Source organism: Platichthys flesus, chromosome 20, assembly GCF_949316205.1.
Source record: "Platichthys flesus chromosome 20, fPlaFle2.1, whole genome shotgun sequence".
Taxonomy (NCBI): Eukaryota; Metazoa; Chordata; class Actinopteri; order Pleuronectiformes; family Pleuronectidae; genus Platichthys; species Platichthys flesus.
This window is the reverse complement of record NC_084964.1, coordinates 2,865,886-2,889,157: the sequence shown is the minus strand read 5'-3', so window position 1 is coordinate 2,889,157 and position 23,272 is coordinate 2,865,886. Positions and strand designations below refer to the sequence as shown.

Below are 23,272 nucleotides of genomic sequence, written 5' to 3'. Positions count from 1 at the left end.
AGTTGCAATGGGAGTTCGGTCTTTGTCTTATCCGTTACCTTTATGGAAGGAGCCTCGAGATCGCAAAAGAAATGTTCCATATCAGTTCTATCACTGGTCGCCTCTGATGTATACAGGTTAGAATAAAATGAGGTGAATGTTTCATTAATTTCTCCCGGGTCAATAGTTAAATCACCATTTGGTTTCCTTATTTGTGAGATTTGTTGAGAAACAGATTGGGACTTAAGTTGGTGTGCTAAAAGACGGCCAGCTTTTTCTCCATGCTCATAGGCATATCCACGTGATTTTAACAACATTTTTTCTGTTTTACCGGTTGACAACAGGTTGTATTGAGTTTGAAGGTCAAGCTTTTTTTTATAGAGTTCAGGGGATGGAGACGTAGAGTACTGAGAGTCTACTGTGCTTATTGATTTAATAAGCTGGTCTTGTTCAAGTCTACACATCTTATTGATTCTTGCTGAGTATGATATAATCTCACCTCTGATCACAGCCTTCAGTGCCTCCCAAAGCAATGAGGAGGAGGTGTTATCTTTTTTATTGGATTCTATAAAGTTATCAATTTCTTTGTTTATCAAATCACAAAATGAACTGTCAGCCAGTAAGGTTTTGTCTAATTTCCAAGGAGGGTGTTCCGAATTGTTAGGAGGAAACACAAGATCTAGTAAAACTGGGGCGTGATCAGATTCAACTATGGTTGAATAATCTGCATTTGTGACAAAGGGAAGAAGGTTTCTATCAATAAAAAAATAGTCTATTATGCTGTATGAGTGGTGGACTGGGGAAAAGAAGGAGAAGGATTGACCAAGTGGAAAAAGAGAGCGCCAGGGGTCAACACCTCCTATTTGATCCATAAAAAAAGCTAAAGATTTGGACATTTTTGAAGGGTCTGTAGATTTAGGATTAGAGCGGTCCAATATTGGGTTAATTGTTCAATTCAGATCACCCCCTAAAATTAATTGTTGTGAGTTTATATCTGGTATTAATGAGAAAACTTTACCCATGAATTTATCATCATCCCAGTTTGGGGCATATATGTTAACCAAAACGACAGGTTTGTGGAAAAGTAGCCCAGAAACTATGACAAAGCGCCCCTGTGGGTCAGAGATAACAGTGGTAGCACTGAACTGAATTTTTTTATGTATCAATATAGCTGTCCCACGTGTTTTGGAATTGAAACTTGAGTGGAACATATGTCCCACCCAAGCTTTTCTGAGTCTAATTTGATCTTTTAACAACAAATGAGTTTCTTGAAGAAATGCTATTTCACATTTTAAATATTTAAGGTGATTGAATATTCTAGCTCTTTTTACAGGTCCATTCAAGCCTTTTACGTTCCAGCTAATAAATCTTACAGTCTTTCTTACATTAGTTCTTTGTTCCATGGTTTATCAGAAAAAGGATAGAATTGCAATAATAACTGTAAAGCAAATAAATGGTCGCAACAAAAAAGTGTACATGACCTTCATGAATGACCTCACTAAGAAAGAGTGGGATAAAGAAATAATAAAAATAATTAAAAAAAAAATAAATCTAGTGGTGTACCAGCCCATAACCCTGTCCCATACCCCAGACATAGACATAACTAACACTAAGCCTATACTTGTTCCTCTCCCTGAGGCAAGCTGCAGGCATAACACTGTTTCCAAAAACTTCCGGTAGAACATCATCTTCTTGCTTCTAGCTAAGAAGGCTCCCAGTAATGTATATTATATTAACAAGCTTAACACAAAGGCCATGAAGACAAAAGCAGGGCTAAGGGGACAAAAATATTATAAAATAATAATTAGACGTTTAAAAAAAAAAAAAAAAAAAAAAAATATATATATATATATATATATATATGCACATCCATGTAATGGGAAAGCTATGTGTCCCCTTCTCTTTTGTTCCCCCTAAGTATATATTAGCCCATACATAACATGAACGTAAGCACACAGTAACACAAGATCCGGGCCACTTTTTTTCCCCCTCCTTCTAAACATGTTATCCCAAACGTAGCGTGGGTGAAAGCACAGTACCTTAAAATCCAGGGCGTATGTCAGAATAGTTGCAAAGGCAGTTTCGCACGTACACAGTACAGTATGCGTTATTTATCGTCCGTCTCCAGGCCAAACAGTGAAGGCAAACACTGCCGCATTATTACTCTTTACCAAACCTCTGATCGTGGAACCTCTGAGCTTCATCAGGTGAGTCGAAGGTGAGCACATCGTCCCCGTGTGTCACGCGTAGCCTGGCGGGGTAGATCAGGTGGAACCGGTCGTTCTTTTGGTAAAGGGCTTGCTTTATCCCGTTAAATGCAGCGCGCTTTTTAGCGAGAGCTGCGCTGTGATCTTGAAACATCCTTATGACAGTTCCTCCGTACCGCAGCTCGTGATTCCTTGCCCAGCGCAGCGCAGCCTCCTTCTGTTGGAATCGGGAGAAACAAACAGGAATGTGCGCGGAGGTTTTCCTTGTCCAGATCTGAAGGTCGGGGACCGGTGGGCTCTCTCCAGTTCGGGCGGCGAAGTGAAGACCTCGGGACCCATCACCTGCGTCGGCAGCTCCGACATGAATTTAACCGGGTCCTTGCCGTCCTCGCTGCCTTCTGGTATGTGCAATATACGGAGATTGGCTCTCCGCGATCGGTTTTCTAGGTCATCGAGTCGAGTCAAGAGAGATTGGTTTTGGGTTTGGAGCGTCTTAATGGTAGACTCCACAGCGCATACACGTTCAAAGTTATCACCGGACACAGACTCTACTGAGGTGAGGTTCATATTTCTCTTTACCAGCATTTTCTCTCTTGCCCTCCCTCCTTCATCTCATCAGTAGGGAGGACATTAAGACATGACCTCTGTGAAATATACCGCGGCCATTTTGCCTTCCTGAGGCAACAGCAGACATTTACTAGCCCAGTCTTTGAATAACTGCCTCCCATTAAAAGAGACAAAACACCTGACCTAAGCTAATGGTAGAGCTAAAGTTGGCCGAAGGAGCATGTGGATGGACCTTTGGATGCAGGAGAGGCTGACTAGTAAACATAAAGCCTATAGTCCACCAGTAAAAAAGTCATTTGAAATGACTACTATCATTTGTTATGGTTGTTTTTTATGAAAATCATGCCACAGCATAAATACAGAATAGTTACAGAATATACAGTTACTGACTGATATATAATTAATCAGGAAAATAACCTATTAGGTAATTTATCCTTTGGTTTGTAAAATGCCACAAAATACCAATATCCCGAATGGATATACTCTAATGGCAAAGTCAAAATTCCAGCGCAGTCAGACCCCTTTATTCAACTCCACAGAGGACAATTTCACATATTCATATTTAATCAGCTTAAAGCGGTGAACTGCTTTTCTATTCAGTAACTGTTGCTTTCCAGTTAGACTGGGATCCTGGGTAGTTTAGTACAGAAATACATTTATCTGCAGCAGAGTAGTGTAGCCCAGGGGTCAGAAGTTTTAAAAGGGAAATATTATGAAAATTCCACTTTTTTAGTGCTTCTACACGTTAATTTGGGTATCTGGCATGTCTACCGACCAAAAACTCTGGGAAAAAAACAATTCCCGCAATTTTTGATGGTTCCTCTATATCAGAAATTTCATGGTTGAGTGACTGCGAATGAGCTTCCTTGTCAGTCTCAATGAAATGGGATAAAGAGGGCAGGGCATCAGGAATGAATTTTAAGATCCAACATTGTGATGAATTGAAATAACCCGTAGCAGGATGTGCTGCAACTCAAGTTATATAAAATCAGTCACATGCCCTTTCAGCTGAAGAACCACTAACTTAAAGTAATGAACTCCGTTTCATCAACATACATAAAATACTTACATGTGCTTGAGGGTGAATTAAAGAATAAGTGAAAAAATGTTGTAACAAATTGGACATCCTGGTAATTTTTTTGTGATGACTGACACCCATTTCCATATTTTCTTTTTCCTTCCTTGCAGTACAACAAGGAAGGGAAGAAATCAGTAAAAGCAGAGAGAAGACAAAGGAAGCAGAGAGAGAGATAGATAGAGCAGTGGCTCAAAGGACAGTCGCCGCTAACTGCATCTGGTGCCTGTGTGTTAAAGCTGTGTGTGAATGTGTTACTAACTCAGCCGTCTGTGGTTTCACTCTCACTGGCATTAGTTACATCATCCAACTTCTTTCAGAAAACACATTTAAACCCTTCAATATATACGCAGCACAGATTCACTCAAAAACTGGGCTGATAGGAAAAAAGGTGGTCACGATATTTGAGTGTTATGCATTTACATTTCTAGTCACATTCATATAGCACTTCTCACATTTTCAGTCAGAAGCATAACAGTCACTGGTTTCTATACAGAATCAAACCATATAAACCATATAAAAATCTCAGTAACTTACATATTCCTTGACATTTTTGGTCTTGACAGCTTTGTAAGAGTAATATGCAGGATACAGGGTCCCGAACAGCAGTCTGCAGGGAGAAATATCACAACACAGAGCCCATCATTTCTATACTGTAACATTATGACCACACTTTACTACGATGTTCGTATTACCTGCAAACACAAAGGCACTAATGAGTAAACCTGTCTGAATGGGATATGTATAGATTGGTTTAAACTATAGAATAGGAGAATGGTTAAAATTGTGTTGGCAGGTTTGCATCTAGGCTAAAAACAAGAGGTACAGCTCAAAGTTTACAGCACGTCTCCACATTTATGATCCAATTTCTACAGTCACATCAGTTTTTACACTGAAAACAAAGTGGCTGTTCTGTATAATGCTTAGTACAAACAGAGGCTTATAGACAAAATTATAATTTTCCAGTTAAAATCCATCATCTGTTTGTGCAGAACAATCTGGAGACTGTTTTATATCCTTGCAGGATTTATATCCTGCAATGATCGGGTGTTGGGTTTTGACCCAGAGTCTGAAAACCACTGGAACACAAGACGGTGACTCAATGTTTCCTCTGTAATCTTCTGCAGCGGCTGCAGTGGCTGGGGGTAATGTGGGGTTTGGTTCCATGCCTGCTCCACTGCAGGTTTCAACACGACCATAGTGTACCTAAGTCTTCTTTTTTTCTTTTGGTAAATGGTAAATGGTTTCGTATTTATATAGCGCTTTTCTAGTCTTAATGACCACTCAAAGCGCTTTACAGTACAGTTTTACATTCACCCATTCACACACACATTCATACAGTGCATCTATTCACAGCACTTTGTTATTCTATGGGGGGCCATTTGGGGCTCAGCATCTTGCCCAAGGACACTTCGGCATGCAGATGGGTCAGACTGGGGATCGAACTGCCGACCTTCAGGTTGGAGGACAACCACTCTACCCCTCAGCCACAGCCGCCCCTTTTGCACTCCGATACACAATGTTTGCTACATACACATAAATATTGTTTGAATTTGATTGTGTTTAGGCAGCAGTGTTTCTGTAATGCCACTACTACACATTCATTAATTGGAAACAGAAAGGAAACAGAAACCTTTACATTCTGTGAATCTGTAAGTGGACAGCTATCATGCTCCTCTCCTGTGGAATCATCTCTCAGATTTAAACCTCTCTATTATTAAGAGTTGACTTAAAACCTTCCTTTATGATAAAGCTTGTAGTAAGAGCTGGCTCAGGTCTACCTTAGACCAGCTTAATTATGCTGCTATCAGCCTCACATTTCATTGCTTTTGTTTGTATTTGCCCCTGCATTTACTGTTTTTTCAAAACATGTCATATGCTGCACACAGCATGTGTGTGTGTGTGAGTGGGCCTGTGCGCACGTGCATGCATGCATGCAGGATTGTATATCTAATTAGCTTCAATGTGATTAGCTTTCCTAGGAATCTGGGTATCCCAAAATGCAAGGAGGTCCCCAACTAAAAAAAAAAAAGACCATGAGATAGTAATACAGGAGAAGCTAGCACTATGGTAGGAATGAGATCCATGTTCATTTTACTAGCCATCAGATACCTAGCTGAAATAGTGAGCTGGCCACAAGAAAAACAAAACCATGAGCTCTGTAGAGCTGAGGAGAACAACATATTCAATCATCACTCTTTATGGTTTCATCACTATGAGTGGCATCTTTCCTATTATATGGAGGGTTTTGATCTGTTGTTAATTTTCAAATATAAAAATGGTCCTTAAAGGGGCAACAGTTGAATAGCTTTGCAGTGCTGGAGAATGGTCTGGCTGCTTATATTAATATTCTGCTCTAGGGGAAAACATACTCTGGCTTGTTATTAATTCAACCAATATAGGATTCGGGAGGCGTCACTGTCATGCAAAGAAAACAGAGAAAAACTGTAAAACGTATGTCAACTGTTGATTACTTTATGATTCAAGTTTTGATCAGATACTGCCATTTTCGGGACATACATTGCACCTCAGAGGTTGCTCTCATAGTTTCCCAATTGCAAACAGGATTTTGTTCCATTTGTCAGTTTTGCAATTAATCATTCATCTAACTGCTAGCTGGCCATTCAGGCTGATGACATGTTCCAAGCCGACTGTGTGTCCATATATGCACGTGCCTCTTTATTGGAGGTTTTGGTACCCAGAATGGCAAATATGAACACCACGGCACATTTCTCCCTTGGCAGCATTTTTAGCAAAGAATCTTCAACTTGTTCTTCTTTGACAATGATCTGAGCACTCCGCAGAGACTGAGAAAAACATGCAGTGTGAGCTGTCATGTCATGGCTAGACGATTTGTCCGTATAGTGCAAGCAAATAAATCATGAACTTTGGCTTTCCAACTCAGATTATTTACTTGTACAGTGCGAGGTGGAATTCAGCAATAACATTTTTTAAATGGCACAGAAAATGCCCATTTTAAGACACAGACAGAATCTAGACTCTACATTCAGACTCTATGGCTGCCTTATTTGACACAAAATACAAAAATATTGTATAACATTCTACAATATAATATAATATAATTTGGGTTGCCACACATTTTACAAATCTGAAGGGACCTTGATATGCCAAGAACGTAGAAAAGGATGCACTGATACCCTGGTTTTGGCTCATTTGCTTTCCCTGTTGCGGGAACCCTGCAAGGAGGAATGAGGCACCCTGTTTGGAAATTTAATGGATGTACTCAGAGGAGCATGGAATCCTTCAGCTAAAGTTAAACTATAAAGGTTTAGAGGTAAAACAATTTCCTTTAACAGCAATGAATCAGACACACTGTATATAATCTTGTATACAGACATACTCCCTCAGACCAGAAACCTGAGTAGCAGGCAAGCCGCCAACAACCACAGAGGTTTATTTCACTGCTGTTGCTATAGAAACAGCAAAGCTGCCACTGCTCCAAAACCCTCTTCTTGTGTCTACGTTTACTTGTCACACTGTATTTGCAATTAATTTGCTTTATTCGTAGAAATGTAGGGTAAAAGCCCAAAGTATGAAAGTTTGTTAATGAAGCCCTTTCCTTTCTTTCAGTAGCATGCGGTAAAAGTACATGTTTGTATGCATGACGTGAGCACTGTTCTTCTTATAGAATAATTTGTTTGTCAGGAAACAGTGAATGGGTTTGAATGTTTCCTTTTGATCAGCTTTGCAATCAAGAACAGGAAGACCAAGCCTCAAGTGGACATGACTTTCTACTGACAGTCATATCAGAGGATACAGATTTCAAACTGGGTCCTCATAAAACTAGAAAATCCGATGCGGAAGAATCTTGATAAGTAATTTGGTGGATTACGTCGTTTGGATACATTTAGCTGTTTGGACAGGAAAGGATTACTTCTGCTGTGATTACATTGTTATTTCATGCAAGTGCATATTGCTGGAGTGAAGAGGATCTTTAGGGTGGTATTTCATGAATAGATAGCATTATGGATTATTTGGAAGCCAAACTGGTATGTAATTTCTTGATAATTATTTCTTTCTGTATTTTATTATTTTCTCTGTCTTTGTCTATCTTGTATCATGCATAAATAGCTGATAGTGGTGTGTTACATGTTGAGATAACAGACAACTAGTTTTTTTTTGGGGGGGGGGACATAAAATGCCACTCACTATTTATATTTTCTCTTGCTGACAGAATAATGTCTTGAAGATTTTTTGCAGCACAATTTAAGTCATAGCAGATGTGGCTGGAGCGCAGCCAGCCAGTGCTCCCTCTTCTCACAGAACAGCTGACCTGTGGAGGCTGCACAGTCATCGCCACCATCGGAGCGCCGGCAATATTGGTAGTTTGCAATCCCTCCTATCAGCGTGGAAGTCGGCCAACCAATGAATTAGTCGACCGCTACTGGAAATAGCGTTATGGTATAAATAAGACACGTGGTGAGTGAGAGCAAAGTTTGTAAAGGACATCCCCATTGTTTTGTGATTCAACAGCCAAACTTCGCACTCCATGTGATGTCTCTATAAAGTTAGAAATGTAACAATAATAGGTGACATGAGAATGTCACCTATTATTCTTAATGTCACCTATTGTTCTTAAATACTTTAAACAGCTAATAAAGTGTTGCTAATGTTACATAAACCACGGTTTTTATTACCACCTTTGACTTAGATACCTTGGATAGCTTGTTTGAATACTGATAATTAGCTACATCTTCCTTCTTCTCCGATACCTCCTGTAATGCAACAGGTAAACAAGGAGTTGACATGATTGCCTTCTTCAGTATGTGGCCCATTTAACCCTGTCTGTCTGAATATATTGACTATCATTGGTTCACTGCAGTTTCAAAGAGGAAAAGTTGACTGATCATTTCCCAGATGTCAAAAACCCTAATGGAGATTTATTGGAGAGTCTTTAAAGAATACATGTTTTCATTCTGTCATTAAGGGTTATTGGGTGTCGATGGATAAAATGACAATCAATTTTGAATTGAATCTACAAAACAATAAAATGTATAATGAAAATATCTCTCTCTCTCTCTCTGTTTGTTTGTTTGTTTGTTAATGTTATATTTTTTCATTCACATATCACATTAGATTCACAGTAGTTTATTTGCTGGTGTAGCGATGGCCGTCATGGCCAGTGGGAATTTTAAATCACTGACACGTAAACACGGGGTTAAGATTTGTGTGAGTTTCCCCTGCAGCGTAGAGAGCATCGGTCTCGCTGTGGGGGAGAAGGTCGGTCACAGCTGTGTGGTGTCAGCGGCCCGGATGAACAGCACCGTGGTTGTGTTTTTGGACCGCGTGGAGAAGGTGAACTCCTTGGTCGAGACAGGTATCACTGTGAACGGTTGTTTTGTACAGGTACTGCCTTTGTCCCAACCCGCTACCAAGGTGGTCCTGTCCAATGTCCCTCCGTTCATCACCGATGAGTTTCTCAGTAGAGAGCTGTCCAGGCACGGGAAGGTAGCGTCCCCGATACGGAAGTTGTTGTCTGGATGTAAGTCTCCATTACTGAAGCACGTAGTGTCCCACCGCAGACAGCTGTATATGATACTTAACAACCGGAACGAGGAGCTCAACCTCGGCTTCCATGTAAAAGTAGATGATTACGACTACGTGATTTTCGCCACTTCATCGGTGATGAAGTGTTTCGGGTGCGGGGAGAGCCTGTCCGAAGCGGAGTGACCCGGCTACGAGCGCTGGGGCGGGAGCCCCCGCTGCTCCTCCGGTACCGGAGCGGCGGGGACCCGCTGCCCGGCGGGCGCAGACGATCCCCCGGGGGGGACGGTGGCCGCGGGGTTGGCCGGTCCCTCCGGGGGTTGCCGCTGAGGGGCTGGCCGTCACATCTGGGCGCCCGGTCGCGGCGCCAGGTTTTCTCCTCCAACATCTCCGCGGAGAACCGAGGCTGTGACTGAGCCATCACCAGGGGTGAGTTTTGTTAATACACCGGGTGTGGAGGTGGAGGTGTTGGTGGAGGATGTTGTGGGTGAGGTAGAGGAAAAGGAGGTGGGAGATAAAGGGGAGGAAGAGGGTGGTGTAGTTATCAAACAGGCGGAGGAGGTGACGGGTGAAAAAAAAAGTGTTGAGCAGGAGGGAGGGGACAGTGGAAGGAGAGGAGGAGAAGCAGCTGAGGGCAGGATGGTGTGGAGTGAGCAGGTGGAGGAGGAGGAGATGGAGGAAGAATCAATAAAGGAAAAGAAAACAGTAAAACGTAGGAGGTCAGCTAGGACAGTTTTAAATGAATCAAAGACGAGTAAAGTGCAAATGGAGAGTGATGTGAGTGAAAGTGAGTGTGTGTCTGATAGCAGCGACTTTCCGCCTTTTAACAGCAGTCAAAAATCAGCAACTGAAACTTGAGGAGCACTTCCGAGATCTCGGTCTTTTTATTTCCTCGGCCAGACTCCATGTCAGCCAGAGGGAGGAGTCTGGCCTGTGTGTATTAATTAATTTATTGTTTTCTGTTTTTGTTTCTAACATTTTAAACAACATGGATGTTTTTAAAATTGGGGTTTTAAACGTGAACGGTGCAAGAGATCAAAAGAAAAGAACTTGTATTTATGAAACTATGAAAATGAAAAAAATTGATGTCATATTTTTACAAGAAACGCATAGTGGGGTTCCGGTTACGTCATGGAGGGATAGGTCGCACGGTATCAGAGCTCCCGATAGCCAGGTGCATTTGCACTTGGCTATCGGGAAAAACTCGAAAACTCGAATATTCAGAGCAATCAGAGAAATCATCTCTGCTGTAATGAGAAGGGGGAGAGGTTCGAAGGGTAGGAAAACTGCGGTTAATCAGCCTGAAAATACGGCGCAAGACGAAGCTGAAAACGTGCTAGCTGACCTCGAGATGGAAGAAGATGGCTGCCATGAAACTACCTGCTTTGAACTAGCCGACAGCGAGGCTGGAATGCGCTCGGTCTGGCAAACATTAGCAAGGACATAAAGGACTTAAAAACAGAAATGAAAGCCTCATTCCGCGCATTTGGTGAAGATTTGAGGAGGGACGTGAAACGAGACTTGGATGATTTCAAAAAAGGAATTAACCAAGAGTTCACTAAACTTGGCACTGAACAGCAGCTGCAGAGCGGGAGGCTAAACGAGGCAGAGACGCGGCTGGAGAAGCTAGAATCTTGGGCAGTGGAGGCAAACAACGCTCTCATTACCTCTTTGAAAGAACAGAAAACCCTGCAAGACAAGTTAACTGATTTGGAGTCGAGGTCGAGGAGAAATAATCTCCGCATCTATGGGGTCCCTGAGGGAGAAGAGGGCGAATCGACAGCTAAGTTTTTGCAAGACATGCTCAGGCGTGAACTTCAACTGCCGGATGACTTAAATCTCCAAATACAGAGATAATAATAAGAGCGCACCGATCGCTGGCACCCAAGCCAGCAGCCGGCGCTCAGCCGAGACCTATCATCATTAATTTCCTGGAATTCACCACCAAAGAGAGAGTCTTACGGGACGCGTGGAAAACCCAAATACAGCTGAGAAACAAACTTCTGTCATTCGATCACGATTACGCGACAGAGGTTGTTCAAAAGAGGAAAGAATACAACGCTTCTAAAAGAGTCCTGAAGGAAAAAGGCATCCGGTTTCAGACACCATTCACCAGGATGAGAGTGAAGTGAAAGAGGAATTGGTGAAACGCGGACTCATTGAACCGACACCGGCTCGCGACACGGAGGAGACCGGGTTGGAGACACGGCTTTCCGCAGCGATGGAGTGGCAGCGCAGAGAGGGACCTCGGAGGAGCACCGCTTCAGCAACGACCATGGCAACGACACGCGCAAGGGATAAACTACAAGAATTCAGAAGATCTGGAGATTGAAGTAGGATTAAGACAACAAACATGATAAACTGTCCGGTAGGAATGTTCCGTTTTAAACTACGTCTACAAAAGGCTGAATATTGATCAGCACGTTTGCCCTATGTAAGTATAAAAGACTATCGGGACCTGAGTGTTACCCAATTTTTTCTTCTTTTTCTCTCAGTTTTTTTCTTAACCGTTGGACTCACTTAGAATGACGAAAGCCTGTACCGTAGGCCATTATGTCATTACTAAGTTAGGGCCCTCTCCGAATGGGAGGCTTTCCCTTCGGCCCCCCAACGGGACCGGAATTCTGGAGGACGAGAAGACCCTCCTTCTTTTGGAAGTGTTTTATTTGTTTAGTTCGTATTCTGCCACTGTTCAGGCACGGTTAGCTCAAGTGTTTTATTTGTTTAGTTCGTATTCTGCCACTGTTCAGGCACGGTTAGTGGGGCCACTGATGTTCTTATTTGTCCTTAAGTGATGCACGTTAGTGATGTGAGGATAGCGTCCTTAAATGTGAATGGTTTAAATAATCCAATTAAAAGAAAAAAAGTAATAACCAAAATGAAGAGGGAAAACATCCACTTAATATATTTACAAGAGACTCACCTCTCTCAGCAGGAGCATTCTAAGCTTGGGTCTTTTGGATATAAAAATGCCTTTTATAGTACATTTACGAATGGCCCCAAAAGAGGAGTTGCCATATTAATCTCTAATTGTGTGAACTTTGAATTCATTAAAGAAATAAGGGACAAAGAGGGGAGATATGTCATCGTAAAGGGAAAAATTGACAATAATATAGTTACTTTGGTTAATGTCTATGTGCCACCCGGTAGTGATAAAACTTTTCTGAAATCAGTGTTTGAAATTGTAGTCTTGGAAAATGAAGGGACCCTGATTTGTGCAGGGGATTTTAATATGATCTTGAATCCTAAACTTGATACAACCAATGCTAAAAGAAATAAGACACAATTATCAAAACTTGTCAATATCTCACTAATTGAACTGGGGATGTTTGATGTGTGGAGGGAACTCCACACTTTAGAGAAGGACTACACGCATTATTCTGCTCCTCATTCCGTTTACTCTCGAATAGATTACTTTTTTATGAATACAGCAGACAGACATAGAATACAAGATTGTAGTATTGGGATAGCTGATCTGTCTGACCATAGTATAGTCTATCTTAACATTAAATTGGAGGCAAGGAAGAAAAATTCACTCAGGAAATTAAATGCAGGTATGTTAAATAATCGGGACACAAAAGAGGGAATTAAAAAAGAAATTAAAAATTGCATAGAAGAAAATATAGAGAGCCCTGTTGATGATACCATTCTTTGGGATACGGTTAAAGCGGTTATGAGAGGGAGATTGATATCAAGGGCAGCTTACCAAAAGAAAATTAGAGAGGAAGAATATAAAAATTTGATTAATCAATTAAGAATACTGGAACAGAAACATAAAAACCATGAGGATGGAGCCCTTCTACATCAAATAAACATTATAAGACGACAGATAGACGACAATTTAAATAATGAGATTGAGAAAAAACTGAGATTTACTAAACAAACATATTATGAATCAGGCCCCAAAGCGGCTAAATACTTGGCTAGACGCCTTAAGCTGCAGCAAGCTGCTAATACGATACACAAGATCAGAGACCCCTTAACAAAAGATATTTTATTTAAACCGGAGGAAATAGAAAGGTCTTCAAAGAATACTATGAAAACCTGTACTCTCAGCCCCCAGCAAAAGAAAAACACGAGATGAAAGAACTTCTAAATTCATTGGACTTACCAGCTATTGGAGAAGATCACAATAGAAAATTAAATTCTGCTATTACTAAAAAGGAATTAGACAGTGCTATTAGCAAAATTGAACAAATCACCAGGCAGTGATGGCTATCCGGGCGAGTGGTATAAAACATTTAAAGAGGAATTGTCTCCACTTCTTCTGAACTCCTTTAATGTAACTCTGACAGGGGGTAAAGTGCCCCCCTCTTGGAAAGAGGCGGTGATCTCAGTGATACTAAAGGGAGGTAAAGAAAAGGAATTATGTGAATCTTATAGACCTATCTCGATTTTAAATGTAGATTATAAGATTTTCACGTCAATCATCTCTAAAAGGTTTGAAAAGTCTGATTTGATCGATGAGGATCAATCAGGATTCATTAAGGGGCGACAGACTCAGGACAATATTAGACATACTCTACATATCATAGATCACATCCAGAAACAGGGACTGGAAGCAGTATTAGTGAGCCTTGATGCCGAGAAAGCCTTTGATTGTGTCAATTGGGAATTTTTATATCAGGTACTGGAGAAATTAGGTTTTCAGAAACAGTCAATACAATGTATCCAAAGCCTTTACAAAGAACCCACAGCAAGGATAAAAATCAATGGCCACTTAACCAATAGTTTCAATCTACAAAAAGGCACTCGCCAGGGATGCTGCCTTAGCCCTACTCTATTTGCCATATTTATAGAACCTTTAGCACAGCTGATCAGACAGGATAGCAGTCTGAAGGGAATCCAAATAGGAAAACAGGAACACATCATAGGACTTTTCGCCAATGATGTTATTGTGACTCTGCTGCACCCAGATAAAACCTTTTCTAACCTGATGGCAATATTAGATGACTTTGGTAAATACTCTGGCTATAAATTAAACATGGCAAAAACACAAATCCTCACTTTCAATTACTCTCCTAATAAAGAAACCAGAGAAAAATACAAAATTAAATGGAAGGCTAAAGTATTAAAATATCTTGGAGTGACATTAACAAAAACTCTTGGCAACACGTCTGAAATCAACTATAAACAGGTCAACGAAAATATTGGAACAGATGTCAGGAGGTGGTCAGCCTTTAACCTAGATATGGGGACAGGTATAGATATAGTGAAAATGAACATACTACCAAGACTACTATATCTGTTTCAATCTATTCCACAGATGATCCCAGAAGCACAATTCAGGCTGTGGGACAAATTGATTTCTAGGTTTATCTGGGCCGGCAAGAGACCAAGGGTCAGGTATAAAACACTTCAAATAAATAAAGAGGAGGGTGGTGTGTCACTGCCTAACTTGAGACAATATTTCTATGCCGCACAAATTAGATTTGTAGTATGCGGAAGCTGCCCGCAATATGAAGCCAGATGGAAAGACATTGAAGTCAACATAGAGACCTCTCCAGTCCAAGCAGTGTGGGGGACACAGCGAATAAAATGCGCCAAGAAAGCAACAATGATATTATCAAACAGACCCTGGGTATTTGGAATAAGATGGTGAAAGACTACAAAATGGAGGGAGATGCAAAGATTTTGACTTGGCCTGCCCTGGATCACAAATTTAAACCAGGAACAAATGATATTGGCTTCAGACAGTGGTGGGACAAGGGTATAACATCTATATGTACACTCACACAGGGTGGGCACTTCTAGAGTTTTGAACAATTACAAAAGGAATTTGATCTAGATAATAAAGATTTTTTCAGATATTTGCAAATTAGGGATTACTTTGATAAAAAAATGAAACCAGAACTACCTGTAGAGGGTAATGCAGTGGTTGAAATCCTAGTTGAAGCCTATAAAAAAAAAGAGTGATAAAACTATTTCCAAAATATATCAGGGCCTACAGAAACAAAATGGAGAAAATACAGGATATGTTAAAGCAAAATGGGAGAAGGAATTAAACATAGAAATATCACAGGAGGATTGGTGTTCTATGTGGAAAGCACAGCATTCATCCACAAGCTCAAGGAACTGGAGAGAATTTGGTTGGAGGAACTCAATTCGTTATTTTATTCTCTCTCAGATCCAGAGGAGCGATTTTCCCAAGTAAATGGGAGAAAAGGACTACCTTTATTGAAGAATTAGATGACGCTTCACTATCAGGATAAGCTTTGGACAATCAAAGAAAATATGTATAAAACTGTTATACTGGTGCGCCCCCTCGTTATTGTTAATGTTATTGTACTTGTATTGTGTATGTCCTTTAAAAATGTGAAAAGACTAAAATAAAAAGTTTAAAAGAAAAAAAAAGAAACGCATAGTGATTTTAATAATGAGTCTGACTGGAGGAGGGAGTGGGGAGGGGAGGCCATTTTAAGTCACAACACTTCTCTGAGCGCAGGAGTGGGCTTCCTCTTCTCCACGGCTTTTAAACCAAACTCGCTGGAGGTCAAAATGTGATCCAGGGGAGGCTTCTTTTAGCCAAAGCTCAGTTTGACCATTTTACTGCTGTTTTTATTAACGTTTATGCTCCAGCAACCAGTGCAGAGAGGAAGCCGTTTTTACTGAAAATAAGCGAAGTTCTTAATGATTGTGCCATGGAGGAGTTTTTATTCTTGGGTGGGGATTTTAACTGCACTGAAGATGCGATTTTAGACCGCAACCACGCAGAGCCTCATCCAGCCTCTCAGCACGCCTTAAAGCAGCTGGTCCGCTCTCATGGCATGGTGGACGTGTGGAGGAGGATGCACCCAGACTGCAGACAGTACACCTGGTCCCACATCAGAGAGAGTAGGATCTCCTCAGCCAGGTTAGACAGGATTTATTGTTTTAAACATCATTTTAACATTTTTAAAAGCTGCGCCATCATGCCGGCTGGTTTTAGTGATCATTCCCTGCTTTTATGTCATGTGTTTATCAGGAATGTTTTACCCAAGAGCGCCTATTGGCATTTTAATTCTGTTTTAACATTTCTATAAGAGTTTTACAGATGTTCTTACGTATTTCTGGGGTGTTTTTAGACAGAGGAAGGGCGGTTTTAGTAATCTTAGGCAGTGGTGGGACCACGGTAAAACACAAATTCGCTTATTGTGTCAACAACACACCCTCAATGTCACAAGAGACGCCACCCGATCTATGAAAGATCTAGAGACCGACATAGTGGAACTAGAACATTTAAGTGAGTCCACCGGAAATCAAGGTTATATTGAAAGCCTCAAAGAAAAAAAAAGGGCTTTAGCCGACCTGTTAGAATGTAAAGTACAGGGCGCGTTAGTCAGGTCTCGGTTCCTGAACATTGCTGAAATGGATGCTCCAACTAGCTACTTCTTCAGTCTGGAGAAAAAGAACGGGCAGAGCAGAGTTATCCACACCCTGCTCTCAGACACAGGGGAAGAGCTGATGGAGCCACGCCAGATAAGAGAGCGGGCTGTGAGTTTTTATGAAGCGCTGTACTCTTCTGAGGAAAAAAACACAGGCAGGGAGGAGTTCTGTACAGAACTACCTGTACAGAACTACTCACAGCTCGCTGCCCCCCTCCGGATGCAGGAGCTGCTGACCGCCCTGCAGGGCATGCAGGGACGGCCGGCTCCTGGCATTGACGGACTGACCCCGGAGTTTTATAAAGCTTACTGGGGCATTTTATCGCACAATCTTTTACAGGTTTTTAATGAGTGTCTGGCGTCTGGCTCCATGCCAGTGTCCTGCAGGAGGGCGGTCCTCACACTGCCGGTCTGGAACAGTGACCTTACAGCAGCTGGTGGATGCAGTGGGGCCGGCCCTCAACAACACCCAGGCCCTGGGCTCCCTGCTGGGGCTGCAGTCTTCCCGGTTGGCCCAGAGAATCCTGGAGCTCTGGACCCAGAGGCTCTCAATGCGTGCGAAAGACCTCCTGAGGGCCTACCAGAGGGGGGAAATCACACCAGAGGCTGCAGACCCCTACCCCGAAATTATCGTGAGCCCAGGCCTGGGAGAAAAGACCGGCCCCCTACTAACTGAAATAAACACACACAAACTAACAATTCACAGAGCGGACAAAGAGACACTGTACAGAAACTGTGTGAAAAGCATCCACCAGACCGGACTGAGCAACAGAACCCCCACTGTGTGGTCACGGAGGTGGGGGGGAGCATGGACCCTGCCCGCAGTGGAGGATTTTATACAAACCTCCCCTCAAAAAAAGAACGGGCGACCTCCAGTGGAGAATTTTACACGCCGCCGTCGCTTCCAACGCTTTTATTTCTATTCTTAATCCCACCGTTCTTAACAAGTGTCCATTTTGCGACCTGCGTGAGACTATTTATCACGTTTTTACTGAGTGCAAGAGACTTTCAGGTTTCTTCACTCTTTTAACTGCGGTTTTTAGTGATTTTAACGTCACTTTTCATGAGAAGGTTTTTATCATGGGAGCTGCCTACAACAAAGCAGATAAAGATAAGTGGCAGCTCCTGAACCACCTCTCAGGTGAGGCCAAGATGGCCATTTACATTAGTAGAATGAACAGGGTAGAAAACCTGGTAGGTAGGAAGTGGGGGCGGTGTGGGTTCTAAACCTCCGGGCCAGACTCAGACTCGAGTTCAGTTTTTACGCAATGATATCTGATCTCGAGTCTTTTAAAAGAATTTGGTGTTTTAATGACATACTCTGCACCGTCACCAACAATGAGCTGTCCTTTCCACACTTTTTAACAGACTGAGGTTTTTTAACAGCAGCACTTTTTGTGTATTTATTTGAGTAAATGTTGCAAGAAAGTGTTTTGTAAAATGAGAAAAATGTAAGTGCTTGTGAAAAATCTAAAAAATCTCTCTCTCTCTCTCTCTACATCCATCAAGAATTTAGAATACTTGGCAGACAGAGTTCCATGATTTCTGTTAGAGCACTTTAACAGTGTTCATTCACACAACAGTATAGAACAAACTTCTCAAAAGACAAACATCAGATAAACACCAGCCTTGATCTGCAAGAGTCCACTATGTGTCTATTTTGTTCCCCTCCATCTTCCCACGACGATCAGCTCCAACAGTAAATAATCTGGAGATACCCTCCCAAGAAATGAGTTTGGTCAAAATTCTTCGTTGTGTTTTTGAGCAACGTTCTAACTTCTGTAAAAGGGTCTGAATTTGTTCTGAGGTCACTGTAGCTTCCTGGTTATTTGGTGCTGGAAAGGTATATTACTCTGACCTTCCAATTACTGTACAGGAGAGTCCTTTATTTAATTCAACGTCTTAAATGTACATCTATTCCTTTCTGACTCACTTAAAGCCAGCAGGGACATTCTCTCCAAAAAAACGAAACACAAAAGTTGGACGTGCAGAGAAATGTTCTTGAAACAATTTGTTGAAAAGCAGCCCCCCTCTTCATTTCAAAACTGCCATCTCTGTATTTCCCTCCTCATTCTCCTTCTTCTCATTTCAACACATTCTCCCCCACTCTCTTTGCCTGCAGCTGAGAAAATAGCCTGTTGCTTTTAGATGGGCCTTGACTCTGGGCTGCAGGTCAATTTCCCTGGTTTCCTGACACCGTAAATCACCAACAACCAGATGGAGGAGGGGGAGGACAGGAAGACAAGAGACAGAGAGAAAGAAAGAGAGAGAGAGAGAGAGAGAGAACAAGGGCAATAAAACAGGAGACACACCAAGAGGGAATAGAGGAAGGTTGAAGAAAAAAAAAAAACAAGAGATCTCCAAGATTTAAGCTCCCACCATCTGGTTTGAGCTTTAGGAATAAGAATTTGATTACAAGTCTTTTCCCCTAAAAACACAGAGGAAGGATTGTTGAGAGAACTGCTGCTACAGCAAATTGGACTGGTTACATTCCAGGTCTGCACCTCCCCAGAGTGTTTCCTCATAGGGAAATAAATGGCATAGATCATTTACACGGCTCTCTGAATCTCCCCACATTTAAAAACTGACTTAACACATCATTCACAAGTTCAAACTCATGATCAGTGTTTTTTGCATATTTCTGGGCACATAAATCTCCCGGGAAAAAAAGTACTTTAGACTAAAATACCCTTAAAATTAGGGATGCATGATATTATGAAAACACACAATGTGCGATAAAGTTGTTTAATATCGCGATGCCGATATGACTTGCGATAAATACAATTAAACAGTCCATGGCTATGGCCGCAAAGAGCACAGACATCTCAACAGCCGGGAGAAGGCGCAAAGTCTGTCTGCAGTGCCACCAAGAGGGGGCAGACACCAGGGAGCCATGCACGACACTGTAAGTCCACTATTAGTGCTAATTTTGGGTATTTTTTATATATTTGGGATAGTGAAAAGCAATCATCTTTACAGTTTTTAGCAGGTATGTCAGCATGTTATTGCTCCTCTTGTGTCTCTTGCCAGTCTTAAATTAACAGCTTAACTGGTAATATAATGGAGGTTATTTTGGAAACCAGCAATGGACTGAATTAGGGCTGCACGATATATCGCGATATCAATGTGCGTGATATATGTATCGCAAAAGATTGTGATAAATGATGTGTGATTCGCCAAGCATTCACACTCTGTGTGACTATATATTTGGCAAATCAGATTGAGCCCTGCTGCCTAAGATGATACATTAAAGACATTCAGATAATTGTCAGAAGATTAAAATAAGAAGAGAACAGAGAGGAAAGAGAGAATTTGAAAACAGAGATGATGGAGCGAGGCGGCTCCGTCAAATCTCGCTTTGCCTCGTCCAACTAAACTCTACTGTGGAAACTTCTAGTGATCATGTTTGTTCCGAGTCAAATTCATCACTATGAGCGGTTGAATATATAAAACGCACACTTATCGTGTGTGTGTGTGTATCTCTCTTCCTCTCCCTCAGCTGGCGTCTCTGACTCACTACAGTTTAAAGTTGATTTGTTTGTTGCAAAAATATCATCACATAACTAGTCAAATATTTATTCAAAGCAGCGCATTCATCAGCAACTTGCCACTCTTTTACTCTCTCTCTCTCTCACACCCACAAACAATGTAATCGGACACATGCGTAAACTCAGGCTGTGTAAAAAATATCAGAATTTGCAAATGCAGGAAATGTATGTGGAGCTGCACGAAACGGTGCTGAGCTCGGTTTGGTTTGACACAGTTGGCGCACCTTAAATGACAGAGACACAAGAGAGGATGTAAATTACTGACAAAGCCGCTCAAAACTGTAAAATAAAAACATTTCATGGCCTAAACATGAATGAAAAGACCCTAAATTACCACTGTAAGAGGACATAATGGAGCTATGCATGGCTCCCTGGTGTCTGCCCAGGACTTGGTGGCGTTGCTGTCAGGCTATGCTCCTTCTTCTGGCAATGAAAATGTTTGTGGGCTCCCCGTCCGTAGCCAGGGAATGGTAATGTATATTTATCGCAAGTCATATCGTCATCGCTATACTAAACAACGTTACCGCATATCTTTCTACTATCATGCAGCCCTGGACTGAATCCATCGTTAATGGACTGTCTACTGAAAACAAAACACCATTAACCAGCTGAGGCTTTTGATTTGCAAATACAAAAACACACTTGACAAAAAATTTGCCTTCCACATTTCATACAAGTACAAAAAAAAAAATTCCCTAAATATACAAAAAATGTATCTTAGATGTAGGAAAATCGATTTACCCGAGGGCTGTTGTTCCTTTTTATTGTGAAGGATTTCTGTATCTCTGGTCGTTTTCTAATCAACTCGTTTTGAAAAGAGTTAGATGCACTGGATATGCTAAAGTTGTTGTATCTTTCCAGACTTAACTGTTAAAATTATTTGGATGAAATGCTATTTGAAAAAAGTTTGTAGGTTTGACTAAAAGGCTCATTCTTGGTCTGGGCAAATTCTAGACTCAGATGCTTTTGTTTCTCTTTGACTTAGACCTAAACAGACTAAAGAAAGACATAAAATAACATGGGCTTTTTACCTAAAGATGACAAAATTAACATGACCTAAAAGTTGATACTGGCGGCCACATCCCTCTCATTCATTTATCTCATCTCACTTGCAATCAAATATTTTGGTGGGCACCACTTACAAGTCTTAAACCAATACTGATTAATAAAAAAAAACATATTACCGATTTAACATGGGTAAATTAATTTAGGTTCACTTGAATGACAAGGTAAAAGCTGACAACATACTAAAAGCCAGCTAAACAGGATTATCTGCTTTTATATCTGCAGGTACACATAGGATCCAATAACAAATGTTCAAGTCATTTTGCAAAATATGGAAATAAGAGGCAGAGGGAGTGTATACAAAGTTATGGACAGGTTATGAGGTGAAGGACGCAGAGGCACTATACTCTACCTGACCTGTATTTCCAGAACCCAGGTCTCAACCTAACAGTGATTAACCTTACAGGGATCCGTGACCAATGTTTTTTTCAAAAGAATGTGCTCAGTATCCACAACACAGGGCTTGGGAGTTTCAAGAGATTGAAAGGGAGAGTCATTATTCCTCCACCACTCCCTTATGCCTTTCCATCACATTCCTATCCTCCATTACACCTCCAGCAGTGGTTGTGTAAGTACTGTTTCTGGATGTGTACAGACTCAAAAAGACAGAGGGACAAGAACGAGAGGTATTAGAAAAGAATGCTGCCTAGTCACAGCTACGTAACCCGGGGGAAACTAATCCTGAATCTGACTTTTGCTTTTAACTCAGATTCAGTGGCCTGTCCTTGGCCTCGACGCGGACCGAGGATAATCTTTCTTCCTGTGTTCTAACAATGTCAGGGTTGTCAGATTATTTTGGGCAGGGCTGAGATTTCTATATTCAAGATGGCAGTTGTACCTGACACTCCTTGGCAGATTGAACATGTCCAGCCATGTCTACCTCACGATAAGTTCCACATTGTTACAGATGACTCACCAGCAGCAGCCACGGTCATGATTCATACTGTAAACAAGTCTGTTGGCTTTAGACACCATAGCTTATGACCGACCACAAGGCCGAACTAGCCACATACAACTACTCAGACCACTAATCAGAGATGTCTGATAACCATTTGTTAACAGAAAGAATGCATGTCCCTGTTGACAGAGTTTCCGCACTAATCTAGAAAATGTAAGGACCGAGGCCACAACTTGTCCAAAGGACGGCAACAGTTAGCCAAGCAAGCTAACAAAGCTAAACCCCTCCTTTTCTCCACAAGGTAAACTTGCCATTTTTGTTGACTTTCACTAATGTTCGTAGAGTTTGTACTTACACAACGCTTCTCGAAATGATCCAGGACACCATGTTTTCTGTCTCTGTATCTTCGGGCTGTGTCAACGGAAGAAAAGCGTCCCGGTGACAGCGGTAATGGCCGTGTCGCTGTGAACTTCTTCTGCCCAAACTTCGATGAGCGAGCCTGAGACGAGATGGTTATCTCACCGGACACCAGCCCACCCGCATTTCTCACTGTTGTGACCTGGTACCCACAGCTAAGAGAAGCAATATTTCCTATATGATTCCCGTTGTTTAGAAGCAGTCATTGACTCCTCAGGGTTTCCTCCTTCCCTCACTGTCTCGCTCTCCAGCTTTTGGCACAGAGCGCCGCTCACGTAGTCAGTGCCGTCACGGGAAGAGAGCAACCTGACGAAGCTCTCATTGGCCAGATCGGTCTGTTTACAACCGACAATAACTGTCATTGGCCAGCCAGGTTTACCCATGTGACTTCTTGGTCTGATGAAGTCGGTGATTTTAAACTCAGCGACCTCTATGCTGATTGGCTCTTGGTCGAATCGTGGCGATTTGTAGCCAACGGGTGAGAGCGGCAGATATCGGTGGATTTTCCAACGTTGTTGGTGGGGAAGCAGATCTTCTACTGTTTAATAAATGGAAGGTGACCTTGTTTCAAATTCCAGTGCCCACTGTAAGGGCGGATTCATTCTTCGACAAGTATGTCTTCTGGACGCCAAAAGAGAAAACGCACA

The 23,272-nt window shown here is 41.7% G+C and overlaps 1 protein-coding gene across 1 annotated transcript in view; it reads right to left on the bottom strand.

Annotated features, from left to right (window-relative positions):
* reep3b (receptor accessory protein 3b) overlaps positions 1-22,891 on the bottom strand; it is a 40,855-nt gene extending 17,964 nt beyond the window's left edge. The window contains exons 1-2 of the mRNA XM_062413838.1: positions 22,564-22,891; positions 4,366-4,438 (exon numbers count right to left, since the gene is read on the bottom strand). Coding sequence (XP_062269822.1) covers positions 4,366-4,438; positions 22,564-22,595 — 105 coding nt within the window. The 5' untranslated portion in view covers positions 22,596-22,891. The remainder of the gene's footprint in view (positions 1-4,365; positions 4,439-22,563) is intronic.
* Positions 22,892-23,272: the final 381 nt, after the last annotated feature.